The sequence below is a fragment of the Chrysoperla carnea genome, chromosome 2 (assembly GCF_905475395.1).
Source record: "Chrysoperla carnea chromosome 2, inChrCarn1.1, whole genome shotgun sequence".
NCBI lineage: Eukaryota > Metazoa > Arthropoda > Insecta > Neuroptera > Chrysopidae > Chrysoperla > Chrysoperla carnea.
Genome location: NC_058338.1, coordinates 65,367,854 through 65,392,317, shown reverse-complemented (window position 1 = coordinate 65,392,317; position 24,464 = coordinate 65,367,854). Strand labels below are relative to the sequence as shown.

Genomic DNA, 24,464 nt, shown 5'->3' with positions numbered 1-24,464 from the left:
TCAGAAATTAAAAAAAAATAAATTTTTAATTTCAGTTAAATTAATTAATAACTAAAAACTAGTTTAAAACATTTTGTTTTAATTTTTAGATTGTAGCAATTTTATAGAATATATTGATCCTTTTTAAGTCCCGAACTAAAAAAGGGGTTTTATAATTTTAATCACTATATGTGTGTATCTGTTTATCTGTGGTATCGTAGCGTCTAACGAATCAATCGATTTTTATTTTTTTTGATTCGTTTGATTGGTAATTTAATGTAAAGTGTTCTTAGCTATGTTTCAAGTGCTAGTTTAGGGTACCCGAAACAGGTAATTTAATCAAGAGTGTTCTTAGATTCGTTTAGGGTTCAAGTGCGAGTTTAGGGTTCCGTACTCGAAAATTTGTCGGGGGTTTTTTAAATTTTGTAAATTTTACTTGTTGAATGGTTTTTTATAAGCAGTATTTCCACATTATGAGAAATTTTATGATTTAGCTATTATTCTACCCCTAATTGAATTATGCGACGCCTCCGTTTTGAATTGAATTCAAAAGGTCTCAACAAAACGGGTGTTGAATTTTCTTCGCTACCTTGAGTTCATGTTTTCAAAAGGATAATTACATTGATCTTTTTTTTTCAAACAGGATATTGATGTTATCAGATCGATTGGAATTGGAATACAGCAATTAATTTTTAGATAAAATGTCAGTTTGCAATATGTAAAAAAATGACTGAAACTCCCTAATTCTGATGTTTTATTTTGTTACCTGTGGACCAAAGGTACATTTTATTTGAACACCCGTCTCTAAATTTGAAAAAATTGTTAACAAAACATAAATAAAAAATAAAAGCCTCTGGACTTTTATGCGTTATAGAAAATGCGAGCTACAGATCCAATTAATAATTCAGTCAATTTTTAATTTATCTATACGAATGCAGATGCAAAATTTTTAAAACTAATTTACACTGAAATTATGACAAAATTTTTTCTTCCGATGCAATTAAAAAATAAGTTAACATAGTTTTATTTTTCAGATTTAAATGATAGAAAAGAGAAAATTTTAAAGTATCTATCTAAATCAATTTTCATTACTTGATCAAACAATTAATTTTTGATTTGGTTTTGAATGAATTGGTCAAAATTTCGATAACGGAAGTTATGAGTGATTTGTTATACATCAATACAGATAATGTTTATGACTTCATTATAAGAAAATAGCAGGTGTATTTCACATTTGAAAGTCATTATTCTTTATTTTTTTAAAGTTTTTGAAAAATGTAAGTAAGAATAACATTTTTAAAATGATTAAATATCTTTTATTGTGATTAGAATTTAATAGAACTTAAATACGTTTCCTGAACATAATTATGGCAGACTTAAAAGTAGGTATTCTCTAACAATGGTCGTTAAGGATGTATTACATATAGTTTTGGTATCGAAACATGTTGTTACCGCCGAAAAATCATATTAATTTTTATTAAATGTTTTTAATCATATTATACTTTTAGTTGAAATAATAGCTAGTTAAAGAAATTAGAAAATGATTTCAACGTTTTGTACTTATGTTATTAAATATCTAGACAATTGAGCAGGATCGATTCAAGTTCATCAGATTTTTTTAAAATCTCTAATGATAATGTGGGAGCCAATAAGAGTAAAGATCTCGATTTCTTATTGATAATTTTAAAATGTATCACTTTACTTTCTTACTACATAAAAAATAAAATAATTTTTGACAATGCATAATGATCGGATGTTTCATAAATTTGTAAAACTTTCCGTATAGGAACTGTTTCCTACATGTTCGCTAAAAATAATATTTGTATCAAAAAATTTTCCATTTTAGAGAGCATATATTCTCTTTTTCTTTAAATTTTTCTAAAGAAAAACGCGCAAATACATCGAGTTTATTTTCATCGTCATTGATTTCCAAGAAAACAAAACTTTCCCAATTTTCGGTATCGAAAGATTTAGAACATTAGTACTGCGTAACGCATTCTAGATGTTACCGTATAGTTTCTATATACTCTGGAAATATGAAATACCAAGGCTTACTAATTTTAGTCCCAAGTTCGAAACGCTTAGAAATATTAATGATACAAACAAAATTTTGGTATACCTAGGTGTTCATAAAACAGAGATGTCAAGCTGAAATTTTTATAACGTGCTCAGAGTGTAACAAAACAAAAAAAAAGTTAGTATTCGATACTGACTATACAGGGTATTGCAACAATTAACTTAGTCAATTGTTTATTTTCATTTTTAATTGCAACGAGTAATTGCGGGAAAATCTTTTCGTATTTAAATACATTTTTAGTCTATTCAAACCGTGTTCCTCGAGGCTTGTTTTTATTTTGGGTGCTTATTCTTATACATCAACGAAAAATATGATTACGATTATGAATTTTAACAATAAGTTTCATTTAACATGAACAACCAATAAGCACACATAAGCCTTTAGGGATTAAAAGGATTTAACAAAAAATTCGATACCTTCTTAACTGTTGTAGTATCATGACACAAAGAAATCGTATCAAATATCTTTTGAACAAATCCGACCTTCAAGTTGTATTAATATCCGTTGATAATCGGTAACATAACCGTTGATAAATCGATTATCCTTGCATAATATAGTTGATACTAAGAAATCTGTCTCCCAAGTAGCTATTATCTAATCTTTCTATTGTTTTCCAAAGTAAATATTGATCTTAAGACTTAAAATGTCTTCTTCATAAATATAAAGTAAATGAACATACATGTAAACACACGTTTACAATAAAAACATAGTATGAAACGGCACGTACTATTGGAATAATACGACCTCATCTCGTTTGTGCCGTTAAATAAAGACTTATGATATTATGAGCTAAACTTATAAATTAGTGTATAATGAAGTTAAATTATTTTTGGCCGTCTTTAGTAGGTTTAATAAATCCTAATAAACAAAGAAATTGAAGGTCTGAATTTTGTGTGTCAATTTTTTAGTCTGACAATCAGTTGACAACACAATACGTAAATGATAGAACGCTTCGAACGGTTGAAAGTATTCAAATGGAATGTTACAGTAGGAAAATTTTCTAGCCTTTCGACAGATACAAATTTACTACCAATTTTTTTAATGTATTGTGCTGTCAATAACTTTCTTTTAGCATGTAGGCAAAAATAAAATATCTATAAAATCAACACTTGGACTCGGGGTTCAAAATTCTATTATCTGTTATCACCAAACTTACTTTATTAATTCTCTAAAAAATAGAAATAGAAATTTCCTATCAACATTGATTTTGATGGAAACATCGCAATGATAGATTCTAAAAATTCTGAATGTTTTCTACACACAAATTCGATTTAACTCATAAATTTATTGATATTGTAATGTCGAACCTAACAAATGTAAGCCGAAATTTTCTTAGACTACAAAATGCTTAATTATTTCAGGAGAATTGATACGATCTCTTCTATTTTAATAAATTAACGGAACGTTTAAAAGGATTAACAAATCCAGTCGAGAACTTGCAGCGACAAAGTTGTTTCTAACAGATGTACCTGGAAAAATTTGAAGGTTAACATTGAAAAGCTTACTGAAGTTGTTAACCCATAAATTCTCCGAGGAAATAAATGGTAGAAACGCATTAAGACTAAAGTAACATTGAAAATAAGTTTCGGCATACGAAAGCACAATGGGCTACAGGTAGGAAAAAGTAGACTCGGAAAAATTGACCGGAAATTAGTAGACTCCGAATTTGATTGTAATTACGAGTTGGTTGGATTGAGTTTGTCGACTATAGAAGAGTTGGTTGGGTTCTGAACTTGTTAGCCCTTGCGTTAATATTTTTGAGCTTCCTGATAGACAATCTGACGACCTTAATGGTTACTAAATTTCCTGATAAAATAAAACTATACTGCTGACTACTGTATCATACTGAACTAACATACACGTTTTACAATATCCATATGATATACCTAGGCTAGGGCACGCGTCTTATAAACACCAGGTGCATTTTAAAATTCTTAGGATTTAAACATGAGAACCATTTAATGACATTCAAACTGACGAGATACAAAATAGAAGACTTCATACTAAAATATATTATTTATCTCTTTTCATTTTATGTCATGGTGATATTAAAAATAAATTTTTTGATGAAGTAAGAATTGACGTTAGGTCTCCCACATGTGTGATGTCCATCTAAAAGAGATATTTCTACTAAGATAAGAAATTTATATTATACTTGTAGTTATAGTATTGTGGTGTATACCATGATATAAATTTGCATTTTTTGTTAAAAACTGTTAGGGAGTTCAAATTTTTGTTGGTTCAATTATTCATTAAATATTCATAGTTATTATTTGTTGTAAACAAATTTCGTATGTTTGTTTAGTTTGTTTGTGTCACATCATGGTTCAGGCATGCTCTATTAAATGGATATTTAATAGTTTGGTTAAGACGGTGAGTTTTAAATTTATAACGGTTTTAATTTAAACTGATCTTTATGATAAATTATGATCAAGAGTGGAACGTGCCAGTATGCTTCTTGCTCGATATAGTTGCTCCAAAATAATAAATATTATCATTATTTTAGTTTGTTTATTGCTAATATCAACTTAGAATCATGATATGATGACAGCACTATAATGTTAAACATATTGCATCGATGACGTCATATATTGATGATATTTTGATGTAGACCATGGTAGAATTAGCCAAGGTAAGCTCTTGTGCAGGGGGTAGGTAGAGGCAATCTCTCAATCTCGGTAATCCTCTCGCACAGTACCCAGTGACCGCCATATTATTATTTGTTTACGTTCGAGTTGTCAAGTTGGTCAATGTTTTGTTTAGATACATATTTGCAATATCGAGTTGCCTCGAAAAAATTAATTAATTATTAATTCATTGTAAGGAAAGATTTTTTCATTACTAAAATCAAGGCAAACAAAGGTATTCACGGTTTTACAACATTTGAATCAGGAATCGGGAACAAGCTAAGCTGGCGTCGTCTGTGTACGTACGCGACCTGAAACAAAACTCGTCCTCCATCGAACATACCTTGTTTATTCCTACCATGACGTAGACAATAAACAAACATACATAGACATTATCAACCACTTATTCCAATTGGTTAAAGCGAATTAACTAGCATCCGTGATATAAGTGGGATTAATGGTTCAATTCTCGCTATGGCAACAAAAATTAAGGTCGTAGGAGCACCAAGGCAATTTAAGACTAAGGGTTGACATTATTATTATTTTCCACTTTGATAATGAATTTTGCTATAACTTCATGAATGTAGACGAAAAATAAGAATACAATTTTTTGATATCTGCCTTGGTTTTCGAAATATCGAGAGTTAAAAAATTAAACACAATTTTCAATTCTTACATTTTGTCTTATTTTGTCAAGTCCTGTCTTATTGACTAGTTATTGAAGAATTTTCTTTTGCCATAAGACAATCGTTTGGGAGCTCTATACCTCGCACTTGACTACTTAAGATCTCGATATTTTGAACCTTCATTAGATGCTTTTTTACTCTAATATGAAATTTAATTTTGGATCCGTATTAGCATTCGATTATCAGGCAAGAAAAGAGATGTTTATAGCCTTCAGCTTTATAATATTTGTGTTGTTTAAAAAGAAACATCTGTAAATTACAATAATAAATAATCGTATTCAAATTACAACAAAAATCGGTTACAATTATTTATATTTATTTGAAAAATAAAAACCCATAATGCACCACAAAAGTAGATACTTACAAAATAATTTATTTCAATATGAATTATAATAATAGTAATAATTTGTACCATTCACCACAAAATATAATTACTTATATTTTTACATATGATTTGAATTGTGACAATATGTTTGTATTATATTTTATAATGTTTGAATGACATATTTTAAGCGCACGCCCTCCTACACGCGACAATAACTATGCACATATTCAGAAAAAAAAGAGTTGAAATTTAACATTAAGAGAGGTACTTGAAATATATGAACATATTTCAAAAATAAATAGTTCAAATGAATGCAAAAATTTACGTTTGGGTTTTATTCCAATTTTTATGAATTTATTTATTTGTGTATAAAAGATTTAATGCAGTGCCAGCTCGTGAATAATGTGTGTGAAAGACTTCTAGATTGCTTTTCTCAGTTCGTATTTTGATTTTTAGATGCCTTTATTTTTGGAGAAAATTCTCATTTGATTCTAAGAATATCTACAGCAATAAATACCACTTTCGTACTGATCTGCAGGAGTGTAGATACCTATAGCCAACAATGGTCGAAGGGGCAGTCTTGACATAGTTAGCTTCTTTTCGCTCCGTCTCAAATTTTGGATCCTCAAAAATGTTGCAATTTTTTGGCTAGGCCTTAATCCGACATTAAATTAAAATATGTGCTTAGTCACACATGCCAATCTTGGTCCGCTCAAAGTAATGTTTTTACGTGAATTTATTCAAAAGCAAAAAAAAAAAAGAAAGAAGAAAAAAAAGAAAGGCTTCGGCATCTAATTTAAAACACTACTTAAGATATCGAAACTGTTCACTCTTTTGGGCTGAAGATATCAAAATTTTGGATTCAACATTTTTTAAAGGGGCAAAAATTTCCGGCAGTTTATTGTCTGAAACTATTTTTCATAAAGTTGATGGTTTTCGAGATATTGGCCAAAAAAGGTTTTTTTATGTATACAAAGCGTTAATTAACGCAACCCTAGCACTTCTGAGATTGTGCGTTAGAAGGGTCTTAAACTAGATGCCAAAATCTTTCTTTTGTGTTTTTGTTTTTTTTTTTTTGCCTTTGAATAAACTCATAAAATCGCTTATTTTCAGTTACATTGAATGGTCCATCTATGGACCCTTTCCATGCAATTATTTTACTCTGGGGTGTTGGAATATGAATTGCTTTTTTTAGTATGACCTGATAATCCTTAAACAACTGAAAATATTTCCATCAAACAAATATTTAAGAAATATGATTCTCTTATTTATCCCGTAGGTTTAAAAATTTGTAAATATTTCAATAAAAATTTACCGTCGAAAAAAATCGTTAAAATATTTCTATCATTTTAAATATTTAATGAACGACGATTGAACTATGCAATAAATTAAATTTTAAACAAATTTCATATATCGAATAAATAATTTAACATTTAACGTTTAACCCCTTTACAATTTATTAATCAACAATATATAAAATATACCGCTACTTAAATTAAGTATAATAGATCTAGGACTAGACGAAGTATTTAGTTATCATTTCAGAACGGCGTAATTTTTGAGGGGGTGTTATCACGGACTTATGTAACTTTTTCCGCAACGTCAATTTTCATTGCTGGGGGCTGTTCATTTATAGGGGTATTGAATATTTGTCATTGCATTGCAAAGTTAAAATTGATGAATATTCATTGAGGATATGATATTCAAATGAAAAGATAATTGAAAAATCCATTTTTCGGTTATATTCGAAATTTCATAATGCCACTATGTAGTTCTTTTCTCATAAAGAAATAAGATGACTTCTTTTTCCTTCCCTCTTCCTTTAAAATAATTTTTAAATCCTTCCGGTATCCTTTTTGCTCTTCGAGAAATCGTATAATATTTATTATAGTTAAAATACACATTATGTTACTATTAATATAAATATTTAGGTATAATTAATTTATTTTATATATATTTTACCTATTTATTCTATTTCCTGGAAAAAGGTTTTGGAAATATTCAAAATGGGAAAAATTTTTCATCGATGAAACATGGCTTCGAATTTAGGAAAAAACCCAGTTTTTTCGATATAAGGAGGCAAATTTCTCGAAAACGTGACGTTCTGAAGAAATTTTACACTCAGTTTTTCACCGATGAAACATGGCTTCGAATTTAGGGAAAAACCCAGTTTTTTCGATATAAGGAGGCAAATTTCTCGAAAACGTGACGTTCTGAAGTTATTTTACACTCAGATTCGTTTCAAGCACGCCAAAAACCTTTCAAAAAGTAAATTCATGTCTATGTTAACAATTTGTGTTACACAGTGTAATTAAATGGATAGAGATACAAGAAAAGTTCTTAGTAATGTTTCAAGAAAATCGGTTCAGATTGGAGAGAGATACAAGGAAAAAACCGCATTGGTCGTGGGTTTTTTTAAATTTAGTATATTTTATTTGTTTATTTGAATATCGCCCTCAATGAACGCTTATAATTTATTCATAGTAAAGAACTTTAATTTGTGGTATTCCATATTATTAAATGCTTGATCCCCCATTCCTGAAAAAGAAGTTCTTGCCTATGAAATATTTCATAGGGGAAAAAGTTCCTAAATATGATCTTGACAACAGTCTCTCAAATTATCAGCCGTTCTGAAATGACTGCCAAATACCACGCCTGGCTCTAGATATTATTTTTACATAAACCATAGTACAAATTAGATGAAATTACCCTAATAGCAAAACTCTATATGCCCAGTTTGTACTACCCTATAACAACTCATTAATAACAGCATATATATTCTGTTGCCATTATGGTATATTGTGGCCAGAAGTTAAGGAGTAATGTATGTATATAAATTTTACATATTTCACTCAACATAGTAATTATATGAAGCATTGACCATTACTTATGAATATTAATTTGAAATAATAATAATAAAATTATTAATTATTGTTATTTACATTGTCAAACGCATATGTTACGCAATCAATTTAATACTTGCGTTGTTTTTTGGTTGGTTTTATCCAAGGGGGTGATCTATGTAAAGTCAAATCAAGGATATTTGACAATTTATTATGTACAAATATAAGTTAAATTTAAAAAGCTTGCTTCGTTGACACTAGACCTTTGGTTAACAAGGTTTCTTAGATATGGACGGAAATTTTTCTGGAAAAGATTTTATGTGAAATATGAAAAACTACTTATTCATTCGTAAAGACACCCGATTTATGTATATTTAATTAATATTATCAAGTGGTCATAGCGTCCGAAAAATTCTCTGCTACGTTTTTTCAAAACAATAACTCAAATATGACGTCATCATGCTCATTTGAAAACGCAGATTTTTTGGTAAAAAATCGTAGAGGAAAGTTTTGTAGACTCGCAAATAGAAAGCAACTACCGAAGTTTCAAGTATGTATTCATTATTTAAAAGAAACCATGGTGTCCCACTGTCTATTAGTACAATCCGCTAGAATTTTTGGGCTATAATTACCCAAAAGACATAAATATATGGTTAATGTTGAGATCATACGAAAAGTTTTAGAGTTTTCGATCAGGGTAATTTCGCTAGGATATCAACCCTCATATACGATTTTAGCTCACCTATCAGAAACCACTCACTCAATGTTGAAAGAGGTTCAATTTTTGTACTTTTTGGGTCAAGGTTATTCTAAAAAGTTATTTTTATCAAAATCGGAGAAAAAAATTTTTTCCGACTTGTTTCAAAAAATTGAGAAACTATAAATAATTGTTTGTAATTTGGAATATAGGATAATTTTTAACCTATAAATAATAGAAATTTCGGTTCATTTAAGTATCTAGAATGAAATTTTTGACCTAAACAGACTTGTACGAAACGCGTTTTTTGGAGCGATTGAGGTGATACCCCGAAAATTCTTATTTTATTTTCAGTTACAAATTATCCTGGCTTCATGGAAATAATAAATAATCTCTATATCAATAATTATCAATTATTACTTCAACTTGAATTTCGTTACTTGAATTTAGAAACAATTGGTACACAAATGCAGGGTAAAAAAATTAAAAAATAACTATTATTTGATATTCCCACGCAATTTTATCTTAATCTAAAGATTGTCACAAAGAAACAATGTCCTTAAATTAAAAACAAACAATTCATGACCCAATTATATTTATTAACGAAAAAAGCTAAAATAATTTGTATTATGGGAAAAAATGAATAAATTTGGTGGTTTAAAAGATTAACTCCTTAAGATAATTATTGTTTGTCTTTTAACCCCAAGTAAATATGACGAGGTGTCATTTATAGACAACCCACACACATATAACCGCTCATGACCACATAATAAGTGCGTAAGCTTACACTTATTCATTGTAGAAAAAATTTTCTACATAGTAGCGTGCTTAATTGTCCGTATCATCTAAGGTATTATATTTTGAAAGAAATCGTCTTTTCAACCAAAAAAAATGTAATATATACCTTTTGTATTTTGGTTAAGTAATAACCCTCTTAAAAAGTACAGAAAATAAATTTGAAAGAAGGGTCATTTATTTAAGAATTAAACAAATAATTAAAGTATTCTTTAATTATAAAAATTAGTTCAAACTCGAAAAAAAAAATGTTAAAAAGTATTTCGATAACAATGCAGTCATCGTCGTATTTTTTTTAATAGCAGTTAACCAATCTCTTTACGGAGGAGGTCAACTTTCTTACCAAAAATAATTTTGGATATACAAAACTTGACCGCCAAACTTTGCCACCTTCCCTCGAACCTCTGACTCTACATATAACTCACTTTACCCTTACTGTTTACACTCTCTTACCCTCCTTAGACTGTATTACCCCCTAATCCCTATGTATGCTTAGATCTCTAAAACTACGCAACGGATTTTGATGTAGTTGTACAGACAAAAAAGAGAAAAACAAAATTGATCTAGGTTAAGACACATAAATTAAAAATTTAAAGATAGCTCTGACACAGAATCATGTTTGATCGATGCATTGTAGCTCCTAAGCGGACGAAGCAATTTTGACTTCTTGTTTGTTTGTTTAGTTGTTATGGGGTACGAACAGCTAAGCTCGAACTTGAAATGTTCTAGAACACTGTCGATCAAATCACTTTTCAAAAGAAAAATTAAATTGTTTCATTCGTTTGTTAGTCGGGGGCTAAAAACAAATTTAAAAATGAGTATAAAAAACGATTAATTTGTATTATGACACACTCTGTACATTATAAATTACTAATGAAGTATATTTTTATTGTGTTTACAGAACTGGACCCCTCAACAAAATGTTAAAGTGGACGGTAATGAACAAACGTACATCAACTGTTACCGCAACACAGCTACCCTCTATAAGTGGTGGATGTGAAACAAGTAAGGAAAACACCACTAACAGAAAGACACCAAAAGGTCTACGACATTCACAACAACACAACACAGCGGCATCTAGTGTACAACGGCGGCATACATTCAATAAAAACCACAATAAATTAAAAACACCATCTTCAGCGTTAAATCGTCGACATAGTCATGCGGGTGGCGGAGCAGACGACGGTGGGAGCGATAAAAAATGGGACAAGGAAAATCAATTTTTTAATTCAACACCAAAAACAAAAGATTCTATATCGTACATACGTTTTGATACGATCGCATTGCGTGACGTGAGTAATATTACACCGACGAATAACACACCTCCCGGTAGAAATATTATTTGTAATAAAAGATGTCGTAGTCAACCCCACGAGAATAAATATCTTTCAATAAAACGGTCCGAAACAAATGATATTAGGAATAAATTGACATTTACACCGCCATCATCGCATAGACCTTTCACCAATACCAATGAAAATACACCAACGACAAAAAAATTATGTTTACGTCATCCAAATTCACCACAAGTTATAAAAAAAGCAACACGACGATCGTTAGTAACAAATTTTGAATTACCCATACCAAGTAAAAATGTTTTAAATACATATCCCGGAAAAGAATTTATACAACAAATTCGAGAAAGTAAACCAGCACCCCCTGCTGTAGAAATAATTGAAAATACTTTGGCTGGAGAAAAACCAAATACATATGCATCGACGTTACCCACCTTTCAAATTGAATACTCTCCATGTCCGATGCGACCGACTCAAAGTTTATTAGGTATAAGTAAAGCCGCCCCACAAGGACCATCTATGTTACCACCTTATAAAAGTGTAGGAATTTTACCAAATTTTAATAATGAAATTTTAGCGGAAAATTGTCCTTCCATTAAAAAATCGAAAATTGATTACGTTAATGATTTTTTAACGCAAATTTCATCGGTTGCTTCACCAGAAGATATAGGAATGCAATTTACGAACTTAAAAAAACAAGCGAAAAAACCTTTAACTTCCATTTCTGTTACACCTCTTGCAAATCGGTTTGCTGATTTGCGATTTAGTAAAATTTTAAGCGATAGTTTAAAATCGGATGAATTTGATAGATTGCCTTTGGATCAAATGGTGGAAGAAATTTTAGAAAATACAACATGCATTAAAGAGTCTACACCGAAAAAAGAAAATGATTTGAATGAAACGCAAGAGGATAATTATGTAAATTTAGAACAAGAAAAGAAACAATCTGAAATAAAAAATTCAAATCCAAAACCTAATAATTTAATATTGAATGCAAAAGTAGTAGTAAATTCTGATATTAGTCCAGAAATATATAATGAGCGGGAAGTGAAAACACCTGAACATAAATTAAGCGAAACTCCATCTAAATTGAGTTTTGAAAATTTAAATATTTGCTCTAGTCGAAAAGGGATAAAACGAAGTAATTCAGCCACAGAAAATTCCACAGATAATTCCGATGGTGGGTTTACGCTTAAACGGCAAAAATGTGTACGAAGAAAACGATTTGAATTTCGGGAAGCAAACAATAACGCATTAGTTTTGGACAATGGAATACCAAGTCCAAATTCAGCGTATAAAAACGTTAATCAAAATAATTCAATCACAAAAAGCTCAAACTATAATTTAATTTCAATTGATCAGGAAATGCAGTTGAAAAGACGACCAATTGTACTTCCTGATGAGCCCTTAACGCCGAAAAGTGATTTAGATATTGAACAACTATTAAGAGAAAACTTAGAAGAAACGCCACTAAGTTTATTTCCCGGATATAGAAAAATTAATTCACGACAAAACATGTTAACTTTACCTGAAGGCATACCTAGTCCTGGCACACCATTGTCTAGTCTTAAGAAACGACGTATTGCTCGAAAATTATCCCCTAAAGTGCTATCGGATACATTTGTTATTGATCCAGAACGATCACAGATGTTTGGTTTAACATTAGAAAATGGTATTCCGTCACCACCCGTGTGTGCGTTAGAAAAGAAACAAGATAGAAGTTTTGAAGTAATGGATACGCCATACAGCGAACCTTGGACGCCTGTTTTAGATGATAAGAAAATAAGAACACGAAGGTGCTTAGATTTTCTATCACCTGATTCTAGTTTAGATCTAGATCTTAGGAGTAGTGAAAAATGTACACCGGTAGTAAGACGCTGTAAATCGAAGGATAATTTTACGGCACGAGGATCCATTAATTTATCAATGCGATATGAACATGGTAGATTATTAGTTCATGGTAAGAATTTCTTTTTTAACTTGAAAAATTGATTATAATTTGTAAATTTGTTGTTTCTTATTGCAGTTATTGGCTGTAAGGACCTTTATCGACCGAATGAAAAATCAGTTAATGCTTACGTTAAGGTATGTTTTTTCTTTTTTATATCAAATTTCCCTTTTTAAAAGGAGTATATTTTTCATATTCTAGGATATTTTTTAAATACTTATCACGAAGAATCAATAGGTACCTTTTATTTGTTCTGAAAAAAAATTTGTTCCATTGTTTTTTTGAATTTGCACAAAATCGACCTATTTGTCTATTTGTAGTAGGCTGGATTTAAAAAGTTCAGATTTCGGTTGAGTATCTTATAAAATGTGACCTATCACCTTGTATGACTATGCAAAATTTCAAATTGATATTCCTTCAAATAACGAAAATATGAGGATGTCTTTATCTTAAATGCGACACACTGTATATACTCTGAAATTATTTACACTTAAAATACCCACAAATATTTGCTCTCCAGAAACGAGCATGGGACTAATTTTTAGCATTAATTTTCTCACTGTGGTAATGTAAAATTTGAATGTTACCAACACCTTACCACTAATTTTGAACCGTTTTTAAACACTCGAAATAACTTTCGAGTCATCCATTATTAAGAATTTTTAAGACATTCCATATATTGCCAGTTGATTTACAGTTTACAAAAGTTTAATTTATTATTGTTATTATTATTTATTTTTTGAAACATTGCCAGAAAAATTCTGACCATTGATTTTATTTCTAGTTCTCTAATATCCGGTGAGAATGCCTGACTTTATTTTTTTGCTATTATTTTTGGTTTATGGTGATATTATGTAATAAATATTTCATATAATGCTTTTTCAAAATTGTTTGAAATAAAAAAGAACATTTTTATAGTTTTAAGGCTGATTTTATTTCTTTCTTTTCAATGTTGTTGTATATTAAAAAACATCGTATAAACCAGACATGGGCGAGTTATTTTAAGCCGAAGTCACCATTGTTATAGCTTTATTGTGTGCCATAAACTTTATTGTGTGTCTCTTTATGCAAGTCCGCATTACTCGTAGAGAAGGAAGCGAGACGAGTATGCGACTCTTCTACCTGTCTCAGGTTCTTTAATAGTAATGAGATAGGTGGAAAACAAATGTTGTCTCTCTGTCTTATTCGTATTTTTGGTTGTCACTGGTTAGGGTATCACTGTCTTACTAGTATGTTAGTTACAGAAGTCTGAGTGTCTTCTCTAAACCACTTTTGCCCATGCCTGATAAACTAACATTTGAAATTGAAAATTTGCTTTAATTTGGGAAGAAAGACTTTGAGAATTCAAATTTTTCGATGCAATCTTAACTTTGAAATTCAAAATTGGGAAGAGACGCAATTTAAGACATACCTACTACATTCAAGGAAGGTTTCAGGATATTTTAAAGTCAATAAAGTAATATTATCCAAAATCATGAAAGGAAATAAATTAACATAATAAGCCTTTGAGCAATAATTTAAAAAAAACATTAGTAAAATAATTTAGACGATAATTTCAAATATGTCCATTCAGTTTGATTGCCTTTTTAATTAAAAAAATTAAATTACAAATTTTCTATAAAAACATATTTTGTCTTCAAGGCTGAATTGTGTGACATTTCTTAATATTAACTTATTTTTAAAGATTAAAAAAAAGCACAAGTGAAAACAAATAATTGAGTAAATGGTTGAAATACCATGTAAAGACAGTGTTTATTACGCAATCGTTTGTTGTTTTACGTCGTGTAAGTAAAGAAAGATAGTCACTCTTACACAAAAAGTATTTTTCTTCTCACTTCCTCAGTGGATATAGTACATGTATACTATAACAAACAAGCACATACATAATATATGTAACGTATAAATTTAAAATATATACAAAATCTGTATACATACTTTAAAATGTTCCTAACCTAAATTGCACATTCACCTGGGTAAACAGTGATGTTCACAAAAAAATGTTTCAAACAAAAGTTATTTATTTTTTTATAAGGAATATTGATCTATGCTGCTCATTTACGAACTCGACCTCCCAATTATCTATAAATTCAACACTGGCTTAAGGGGTTTGTACTAATCAATCGAAATACAAAATATTAAAAAAAAAAACTTTTTCTGATTAAAAATTGATTCGGTATTGATAGTCTAAGAAATCTTAAAAAGCTTTCAGATGATTATGTAACATTGAAACATATTATCATGCACCGAAATAATATATGTCGAAAGAACCTCTTCATTTTTCTATATATTAAATATTCTAAACACGTTTTTTCAAACTAGTAACTAATTTAGATTTTATTCATTTAGAAGAATATTAAATTAAAACATTATATTTTTGTTATGATATAATGGAGTAAATCTAAGCAAAAAAAGGCTGTTATATGGATTAAAAGTTCGAGCAGCGAAACTTTGGGGTTTTTCTTTTCACATCAAAATAAGTATTTTTTGAAATTTTTTACTTTCCCGGAGTGGTGCAACATGTTTAAAAAACAAAATGGCGTCAAAAATGGAATTTTTTTCAGAAATTTTATCATTTTTATTTTATATTCGCAAAAGCAGGCATCGGTGCATATCCAAATTTGGTAGGTTTGTAGTCCATGTTAAGAACTACTCCTCATAATTTTTTGGTGGGGTTTCGTCCCTTCCCCTCCCAGTTATATATATATGTATACATACATATGGTAAAACAGTTCATTTGACTATAACTTGAAAAATATTCGATTGATTTTAATGAAACTAATATCAATAGTAGGTTTTATTACTTACAACTTTCGGTTAAAATTTTAGCGAAATCCGTTAAATAGTTCGGCCAAAATTTCCAACTTAGGGAATTGTTTACAATGGCTGCCATTTTATGCCATTTTGTCCTACGAGGTTAAATTTTTTTTTAAATTGTAGCATTTTTTATTATCTTTCGATTTTATAATAAGTGGCTTACCCGTAAAATGACTCCTTGATCCATATTTTTGCGAAAAACGGAAAATTTAACACTTTCTGGAAATAATTGTTTGGGGGGTGTATGGACTGGCTTTGGGGGGTGTTTTTTGCTTTGGCATGAGAAAACTATTTTTAAAAGAGGTCTATATGGTTTAAAGCAAAATTTTTAAGTTTTAACCCCCGCGCTGTAAGGGGAAAGGGGTGTATGAAATAAATGTATCTTAAAAGATTTTAAAAAGAGGTCAAAATAGTTTAAAATGCTAAAGTAACCCAAAATTTTAGATGCCTTTATTAATATAGTACTTTTTACAACATCCACCCCTTCCCCTCCCGCTTTCATATTTTTTGCAAATTCAAAATTTTTATGACGTATAAAGGGGTTTTTGGGGTCGCTGATCTCGAATTTTGCAATAGATTATCAAAAACAATTGTAATATTTTTAGGGGGTGTACTTATTTGGGCCAAAAGTTCGAGATCAGCGACCCCCAAAACCCCTTTATACGTCATAAAAATTTTGAATTTGCAAAAAATATGAATGCGGGAGGGGAAGGGGTGGATGTTGTAAAAAGTACTGTATTAATAAAAGCATCTAAAATTTTGGGTTACTTTAGCATTTTAAACTATTTTGACCTCTTTTTAAAATCTTTTAAGATACATTTATTTCATACACCCCTTCCCCCTTACAGCGCGGGGGTTAAAACTTAAAAATTTTGCTTTAAACCATATAGACCTCTTTTAAAAATAGTTTTCTCATGCCAAAGCAAAAAACACCCCCCAAAGCCAGTCCATACACCCCCCAAACAATTATTTCCAGAAAGTGTTAAATTTTCCGTTTTTCGCAAAAATATGGATCAAGGAGTCATTTTACGGGTAAGACACTTATTATAAAATCGAAAGATAATAAAAAATGCTACAATTTAAAAAAAAATTTAACCTCGTAGGACAAAATGGCATAAAATGGCAGCCATTTTAAACAATTTCCTAAATTTAAAATTTTGGCCGAACTATTTAACGGATTTCGCTAAAATTTTAACCGAAAGTTGTAAGTAATAAAACCTACTATTGATATTAGTTTCATTAAAATCAATCGAATATTTTTCAAGTTATAGTCAAATGAACTGTTTTACCATATGTATGTATACATATATATATAACTGGGAGGGGAAGGGACGAAACCCCACCAAAAAATTATGAGGAGTAGTTCTTAACATGGACTACAAACCTACCAAATTTGGATATGCACCGATGCCTGCTTTTGCGAATATAAAATAAAAATGATAAAATTTCTGAAAAAAATTCCATTTTTGACGCCATTTTGTTTTTTAAACATGTTGCACCACTCCGGGAAAGTAAAAAATTTCAAAAAATACTTTTTTTGATGTGGAAAGAAAAACCTCAAAGTTTCGCTGCTCGAACTTTTAATCCATACACAAGGCGTAATTTCACTCTACTAATAATTAAATAAACTTCAATATGCTTTTTTGGTTTTGTTCAAATAAAAAAAAAGCTCTTGAAAGAGAGATAAAGTCATTCAAAATGATAATAATAGCATACGAAATATATAATATCAACTATTTTCTACTTTGTTTTTTAGTTATAAATTATAGTAAAGTTAACTGACATAAATGAAACGTTTCCCGGATGGTAGCGTCTGTTAAAAGAACATCTAAAAACGTGTTTGTGTATGGTATTATTGAGTGGTCGTTGTTTTTGGTATATTTGATGGTTTCATGCTACCTGTCTACATAAAATGTTTTCGGTAAGGAATCGTGAATAAAATTTGTCGTGAAAAGGAAGCACTGAAGTTCGAAAATTTGAACAGTAAGATCGATTTGAATGCGGTTTTCTGCATTCGATTCGTTAGAGCGGATTTATAAGAGAAAAATATGCAATTTGCATAAATAATATGCATTTTATAATTGTATTTTAAACTGACCGTAAATCTACTAAATTCACAATTCGGTTAATAGTGATCATAATGATTCCAAACTTGTTTCTAAGGGGTTTTAGGGGTCACTGAACACGAATATCAGAATTGGTCTCCAAGGTACCTGGTGCAAAGGGTGGACAGAGAATACCGTTCACTGTGAACACCAGGTACCTTGGAGACCAATTCTGTCGGAATAATCGCGTTCAACGACCTTTAAAAATCCTCCTTATAACAAGTTTGGAATTATTTTCATCACAATTAACCGAATTATGACTTTAGTATATTTACGGTTAATTTAAAATGCAATTATAAAATGCATATTAATTATACAAATTGTAAATTTTTAATTTCTTATAAATCCGCTCTAACGAATCGAATGCAGAAAACCGCATTCAAATCGGTCTTACTGTTTCAAATTTTTCGAACTTTGACTGTTTGTAGTGTTTTGTTTCCGCGATTGAATATATTAACACTATAGGGTCTCTGCTAGAGAATTATTGTCTCGAGACTTCGAATTTTCAACAGACCTTGAACATTTTTGACAGTTACCAGGAGAACTATATGGTGGACTATATCTGTGTAATTTCTTGCATGAACTCCAAGCGAATATCGGCCTAATTCCTATAAAAAAATCGACAACAGGAGCATTATCTACCAATTTCTAATTTTCATTCAATTTGCTTTCCTCCAAACACCCTATGAATTGATCTATAAAGGCAAACTTTGATTAATAAAAATTTTGGTGGTCTGTGTTTAGAAGGATATCTGAAAACGGAGGTAAAATCTCATTATTATATAAAATTAAACCTCTAGATAAGATTTGAGAATTTAATTACAGAAGAACTCGTTTGGTTGTTTCACCCAATAAAAATTTCGGTTTTTTTTTTCTATATAGAATGTATTTCAATATGTATTGGAGGTTGCTTGCGTCATTTCGATGTAGTGTTACCAATATAGGTATATATTTGTGTGCCTGTTACAATTCTGTACATTATTATTATCTCATAGAATAATCAAAAGTTCTCTGGTGAAACAGACCAATAATACACAGAAGTTGTGATTTTTTATTTAAAAGTCTTCTATTGACTCTATGCGTAGTCATGATAGAGAGAATCAGATCGACGGCGGCACTTTTAGTGGATAATTTTGACATTAAATATGGTTGTTATGACTAATTTTCAATTTTTTACATGTTAATGGTATAGTTAATGATAAATTAAAATTAAAAATAACCACTTATTAAATTAGTTGCATTAGAAATTGTGAAAATAAAAGACGAAATTATTTAAATTTGTTAGAAAATAGTACATAACTTTTAATATAATCATAAACTTATACGCCCTTCCATAAAATTATATTAATTAAGTATTTTGTCGTTACCTTGGAAACGCCTGAAATAAAACTCATGCACGATGCGAATACATGATGTTAAACATTTTATTCATGTACTTTCATATGATTTATATTGGATACGTGAGTTTATTCAGTAATAAACAAAGTTTTAACCATTAAATCTTATAATTTCAAAATCAAGTTTTTACTTATAATTAAATCTGTTACAAAATTTTACAAGCTTTCAAGCAAAAAAGAGCTGGTAAATAATATAAACTTAAAACCTCTGTCTGTTAGTCCATCTCTTTAAGCAAAAATGTCATACGTTTCGAAAGGGTTTGAGGTTCGAAACGTTGGATTGAGCTGAAACTTCGCACACTTATCAAGGCTTGGTGGTAAAACAATTAAATTATGTTTCGATTGATGAAATTTCATATAATGTTAATAAATAAAAATTTAAAAATACTAAATAACACGTTTTTGTAGCAAGCTTAACTTGAAATAAGATAATAAATAATAGTTTAAAAATGTAAAAAAAAACATACTTTTGTAAGTAGCTGAATTAAAAAGTTGAAAATAATGCCCATAAGTTCAAACAAGAGAGGGATTTAGAAAAAAATCATTTGATCGTAAAAAAGTGTAGGGTGCTTTTTGAGATATTCTATAATAACTTTTCTTACATCACCCCACGCTTTTTTACGATAAAATTATTATTCTCTTAATCACTCTATTTTTATTCCATGTTTATATGAAATATAAAGGTATACTAAGTATTGGGTCCGTAGGAACCATCTTGTAAACCGTTAGAGATAAAACAAAAGTTTAAATGTAAAAAATGTTCCTTATAAATAAATAAACAACTTTGGCTTGAAACATTTTTTCGTAAACATCACTGTTTACCCTTGATGGCGCAAATTATTTAGTATGTATTACGTGGTAATATCAGCTATGTGTGTATGTGTGGCTCCCTAAGAGTGACTATCTTTCTTTTCTTACATGACGCAAAAAAACAAACCATTGCGTAATCAACATTGCCGATACACGGTATTTCCTTTATGTGCCATATGGAATCTAGACTTAAACTTACTATCTCTGGCATACATAAGGACAACATAATATTATTACTTTTGAAATAAAGGCTAAACATACAAGCATACTTATATATTTAACAATGTTATACAGAATATTTTTTAAGGAAAGATAACTTTATGTTGTTCTATAAAATTTATAATAACGATGGACTCATTCACCATTTATTTTTATTATTTTTGTAAGATAAAATTGAGTGGTAGGTCTCATTTAATTTTTTCCTTGTGGTTGTATATTATATCTGAAGGTCCACTTTATTTTTATGTTCGTCATTCAAAATTATCTTTTTGTGTTACGGGGAATATGCATTATTTGTAATATTATAAAAAATTCGGTATCTCCGAAAAAATATTGTTCTACCTAAAATGTTTCTAATAAAAAAAACAACAACTTGAGTTTAAAACATTTATTCGAAAACCCAACACATACGCCACAAATGCAAATTATTTTATAAAGTTCTGACACGTGTAATTCTGAAGGAGACCGTTTCTGGATACATGTTCCTCATACGACAATGCTTGTTACGGCATGCCCAACGCTTTGAAAATATATTGAAACTATGTTCCTTATCGCACATTTCTGGTTTGTTTGTGGGCTGAGAGGCTAGACTAAAAAAATTGTAATAATTTTTTGTGTAACAAATATATATGATTTTTATGGTAACAAAATATAGTGTAACAGAAAAAACGACGCTTATGTATTAATAATTAAAGCTGTAAAATTAATTGATTGTGATAGATAACTTCTGATAGCTGTTCATAGATAGTGTTTTGAAAAACATGATCATAAAGTTGATTTCATTATATTTGTATAACAATAATTAATAAGAAAATGTCTAGTTTTTGTTCTTGATAAACGAAAACTTGAAGAAAAAAAAATTAAATACAATTTTATTATGATTCTTTCATTGTGCTAGTTATTCAATAATACAGAATTTTGTATCGAAAGGAACATAGTTTCTACCGGGTTCCCACGACACTTCTTGTTCTTTGTTTGTTCGTAAACATCTGATATAATAATTGATGGTCAGAATAGATTTTCTGGTAATCACGTTTCCAAAGATTAATCTTCTTAAATTAGTTATTATTTTTTAGAATTACTTATAATCAATAACTTGTAAATTGAATGAATTTTATTTTGTTTTAATAGGTTTCGTTAATTTCTGGCACAAGTGGAGGTGAAAATGATAGCACAGCAAAGGAACGGTCTGCCGGTGGCTTACATCGAACAGCCGTCCATAAAAATTCCACAAATCCACATTTTGATCAAATGTTTTGTTTTGATATTTTGACAAAATCAGATATGACAAAGCGTATACAAATTGCGGTTTGGCATAGAGATCGAGAGTACCGGTAAGTAAAAAATATATTATTAAAAATTTATTTTCATTATTATTATTTAGAATATTTATTTTTTATCAAATAGAACGTGAAAATCAAATAAACCAACTTATATGAAGGCAATCTTTTATACATACCCAAAGGTGTCTAAAAAATTCATTTTCCTATACTATCTTCGGCCAATTATGCATTTCACTGTTAGAGTTTCACGCTACAGTCTTGAACTGTAGCTCTGGCATAATCCTACAGACACCATTTTTCTTAAACCTCTTGTCTAAACTAGGTTTTCTATACATATATTATTAATTGGAAGCCTTCCAAGTAAGAGTGGAAATGACATCGCTTTCTTGTTTAAGTTAAGCAAACACTTTTAAATTTTAATCGAAATTTTCCGGTGATAAAAAATGGAATTGATTTTACTCAGAATGCTCAGCAAGTCTCCTGGCAACTACCCTTGTAATCAAAATTACGTTAAACTGGAGTTTCGTATTGACATGAAGCAAAGGCTAATAAATTTACAAGAAAATACACTTTGAAGTTTGAAATATTACACAGATATTATCAATCGAGCATTTTTACGTTATCAATCGATCATTTTTAAGTTATCAATCGAGCATTCTGCGTGTAGAAGTTCTTTAAGAGTGGTTTCTAATTTTTGAAGTGTAATATAGGTGCGTTTTACGAAGTAATACATGTATAATGAATAATATTTGGTAGGGTAAAATCTTATGGTTTCGCGTCATCAACATACTATGAATAGCTACGGATATAACACCGTAAAATAGAATACTCAATCAAAAAAAACGACACCTACGTAATAATCATTAAAGCTGTACAATTAACTTTTAACTAAGTGATTCTGGTCTGTAGTACCTTCTGATTCCTGTTCATAGATGGCATTTTTATACCATGCATATATGTAATACGCAAGGTATACTAAGTTTAGTCCCACGTTTGTAATGCTTAAAAATAATAATGCTATGAACAAAATTTTGGTATAGGTGTTTATAAAATCACCTTATTAGGCCATTTTCGGATGTCTAACCATCTGTCCGTCTGTCCGTTTGTCCGTCTGTCCGTCTGTCTGCCATCACGATAACTAAAAATGAAAAAAGATATCAAGCGGAAATTTTGACAGCGTACTCAGGACGTAAAAAGTGAGGTCAAGTTCGTAAATGAGCAACATAGGTCAATTAGATCAATCTTGAAAACCGTTAGAGATAGAACAAAAGTTTAAATGTAAAAAATCTTCTTTATCAAAAAATAAACAACTAATGTTTGAAACATTTTTTCGTAAACATCACTGTTTACACGTGAGGGCGCAAATTAGGCGTAAATTGTATAGTATGTATTATGGGGATATCAGTTACGTATGTGTGACATGTATATATGTGTAATGTGAGTAATCAACACTGTCTATGCATGGTATTTCAACAATTAACTCAATCAATTGTTTTTTTTTTCACTTGTTTTTTATATAATAGTTTTAATTTACACGTTAATAATTTCAATTTACAAATATCAATTGGGTCAATCTTCATACCTATACTATAAAAAAGTTTTAAAAAAAACACAGTTATTCCAAAGTTTTCTTTTCTGTCGACAGTCTCCATGAGTGACTATCTTTTTTCTATCTAAACAAATAAACGAGATAGCTTTCTCAAGTATAAATAAATGTAACATACAAATTAAGGGCTAAGGGACCTAAGAAATATTAGAAGCTTTTATTTTTATTACAACACCCGTTAGCATGTTATAAAAAATGATGTTAATACATCTTAATGACCTTTTTTTATATAGTTTTCCTATGTTTTTTTCTTTCAATAAAAGATTATTTGTTTCATATATTTTCCTTTCGTGTGAATTTTCCGAGTACAATTAATCATGTTGTTTTTCTTGGTAAACAAGAAAAATTATTACAAAATGTAACTACTTGGTATTGATAAAAAATATAAAAATAACGGCACACGCAAGACCGAAATTGTAACAAATTTGCGGTTAATGTACATATTTTTACTGTTTTGTACTGTAAAGTCCAAAAAATTAAATCCATTAGAATGAACAAATGTATGAGGACTTAAATTTTTGTACGTGTTTTCGAATATTGACATATTGGTATGAAGGATACTGGAAACATGCGCTATAAAGATTATTTCGAACTTTTTTTTTGAGTATTATAGATATAAACAAGGTTTGATATCTAACATTTTTTGATGCATTTTCAAAATAAAACTGTCAAGAAAATTGCTATCGTTTCACTCCAAAGGAAAAGCGCCGAAAAATTGTGCATCCTTATGCAACTTTAACAACTACCACTTCGTAACATTGATTTTGCAAGTACAATCTGCGTTTTTCCAGAGTTTTAGAGTAGAAGTTTATGTATCAATTTAGAAAAAAATACTGATTTTCAAATTGAAACGAAATTTTCTTCGCGTATTTCTTGTTTGATATGAAGAAAACAAATTGAAACGTGTAAAACATGAAAATTGTTAATAAAACGCGTTTAAATTTATTTTCTACATTCA

At 29.6% G+C, this 24,464-nt stretch overlaps 1 protein-coding gene across 1 annotated transcript in view; it reads left to right on the top strand.

Annotated features, from left to right (window-relative positions):
• The window catches only part of LOC123292844, a gene marked incomplete at its 3' end in the record, with an annotated part of 140,590 nt that overhangs the window by 35,259 nt on the left and 80,867 nt on the right, over positions 1–24,464 (top strand). Inside the window, exons 2-5 of the mRNA XM_044873557.1 lie at positions 10,931–12,180; positions 12,325–13,284; positions 13,351–13,409; positions 21,749–21,951. Of these exons, the coding sequence (XP_044729492.1) occupies positions 10,950–12,180; positions 12,325–13,284; positions 13,351–13,409; positions 21,749–21,951 (2,453 nt within the window). The remainder of the gene's footprint in view (positions 1–10,930; positions 12,181–12,324; positions 13,285–13,350; positions 13,410–21,748; positions 21,952–24,464) is intronic.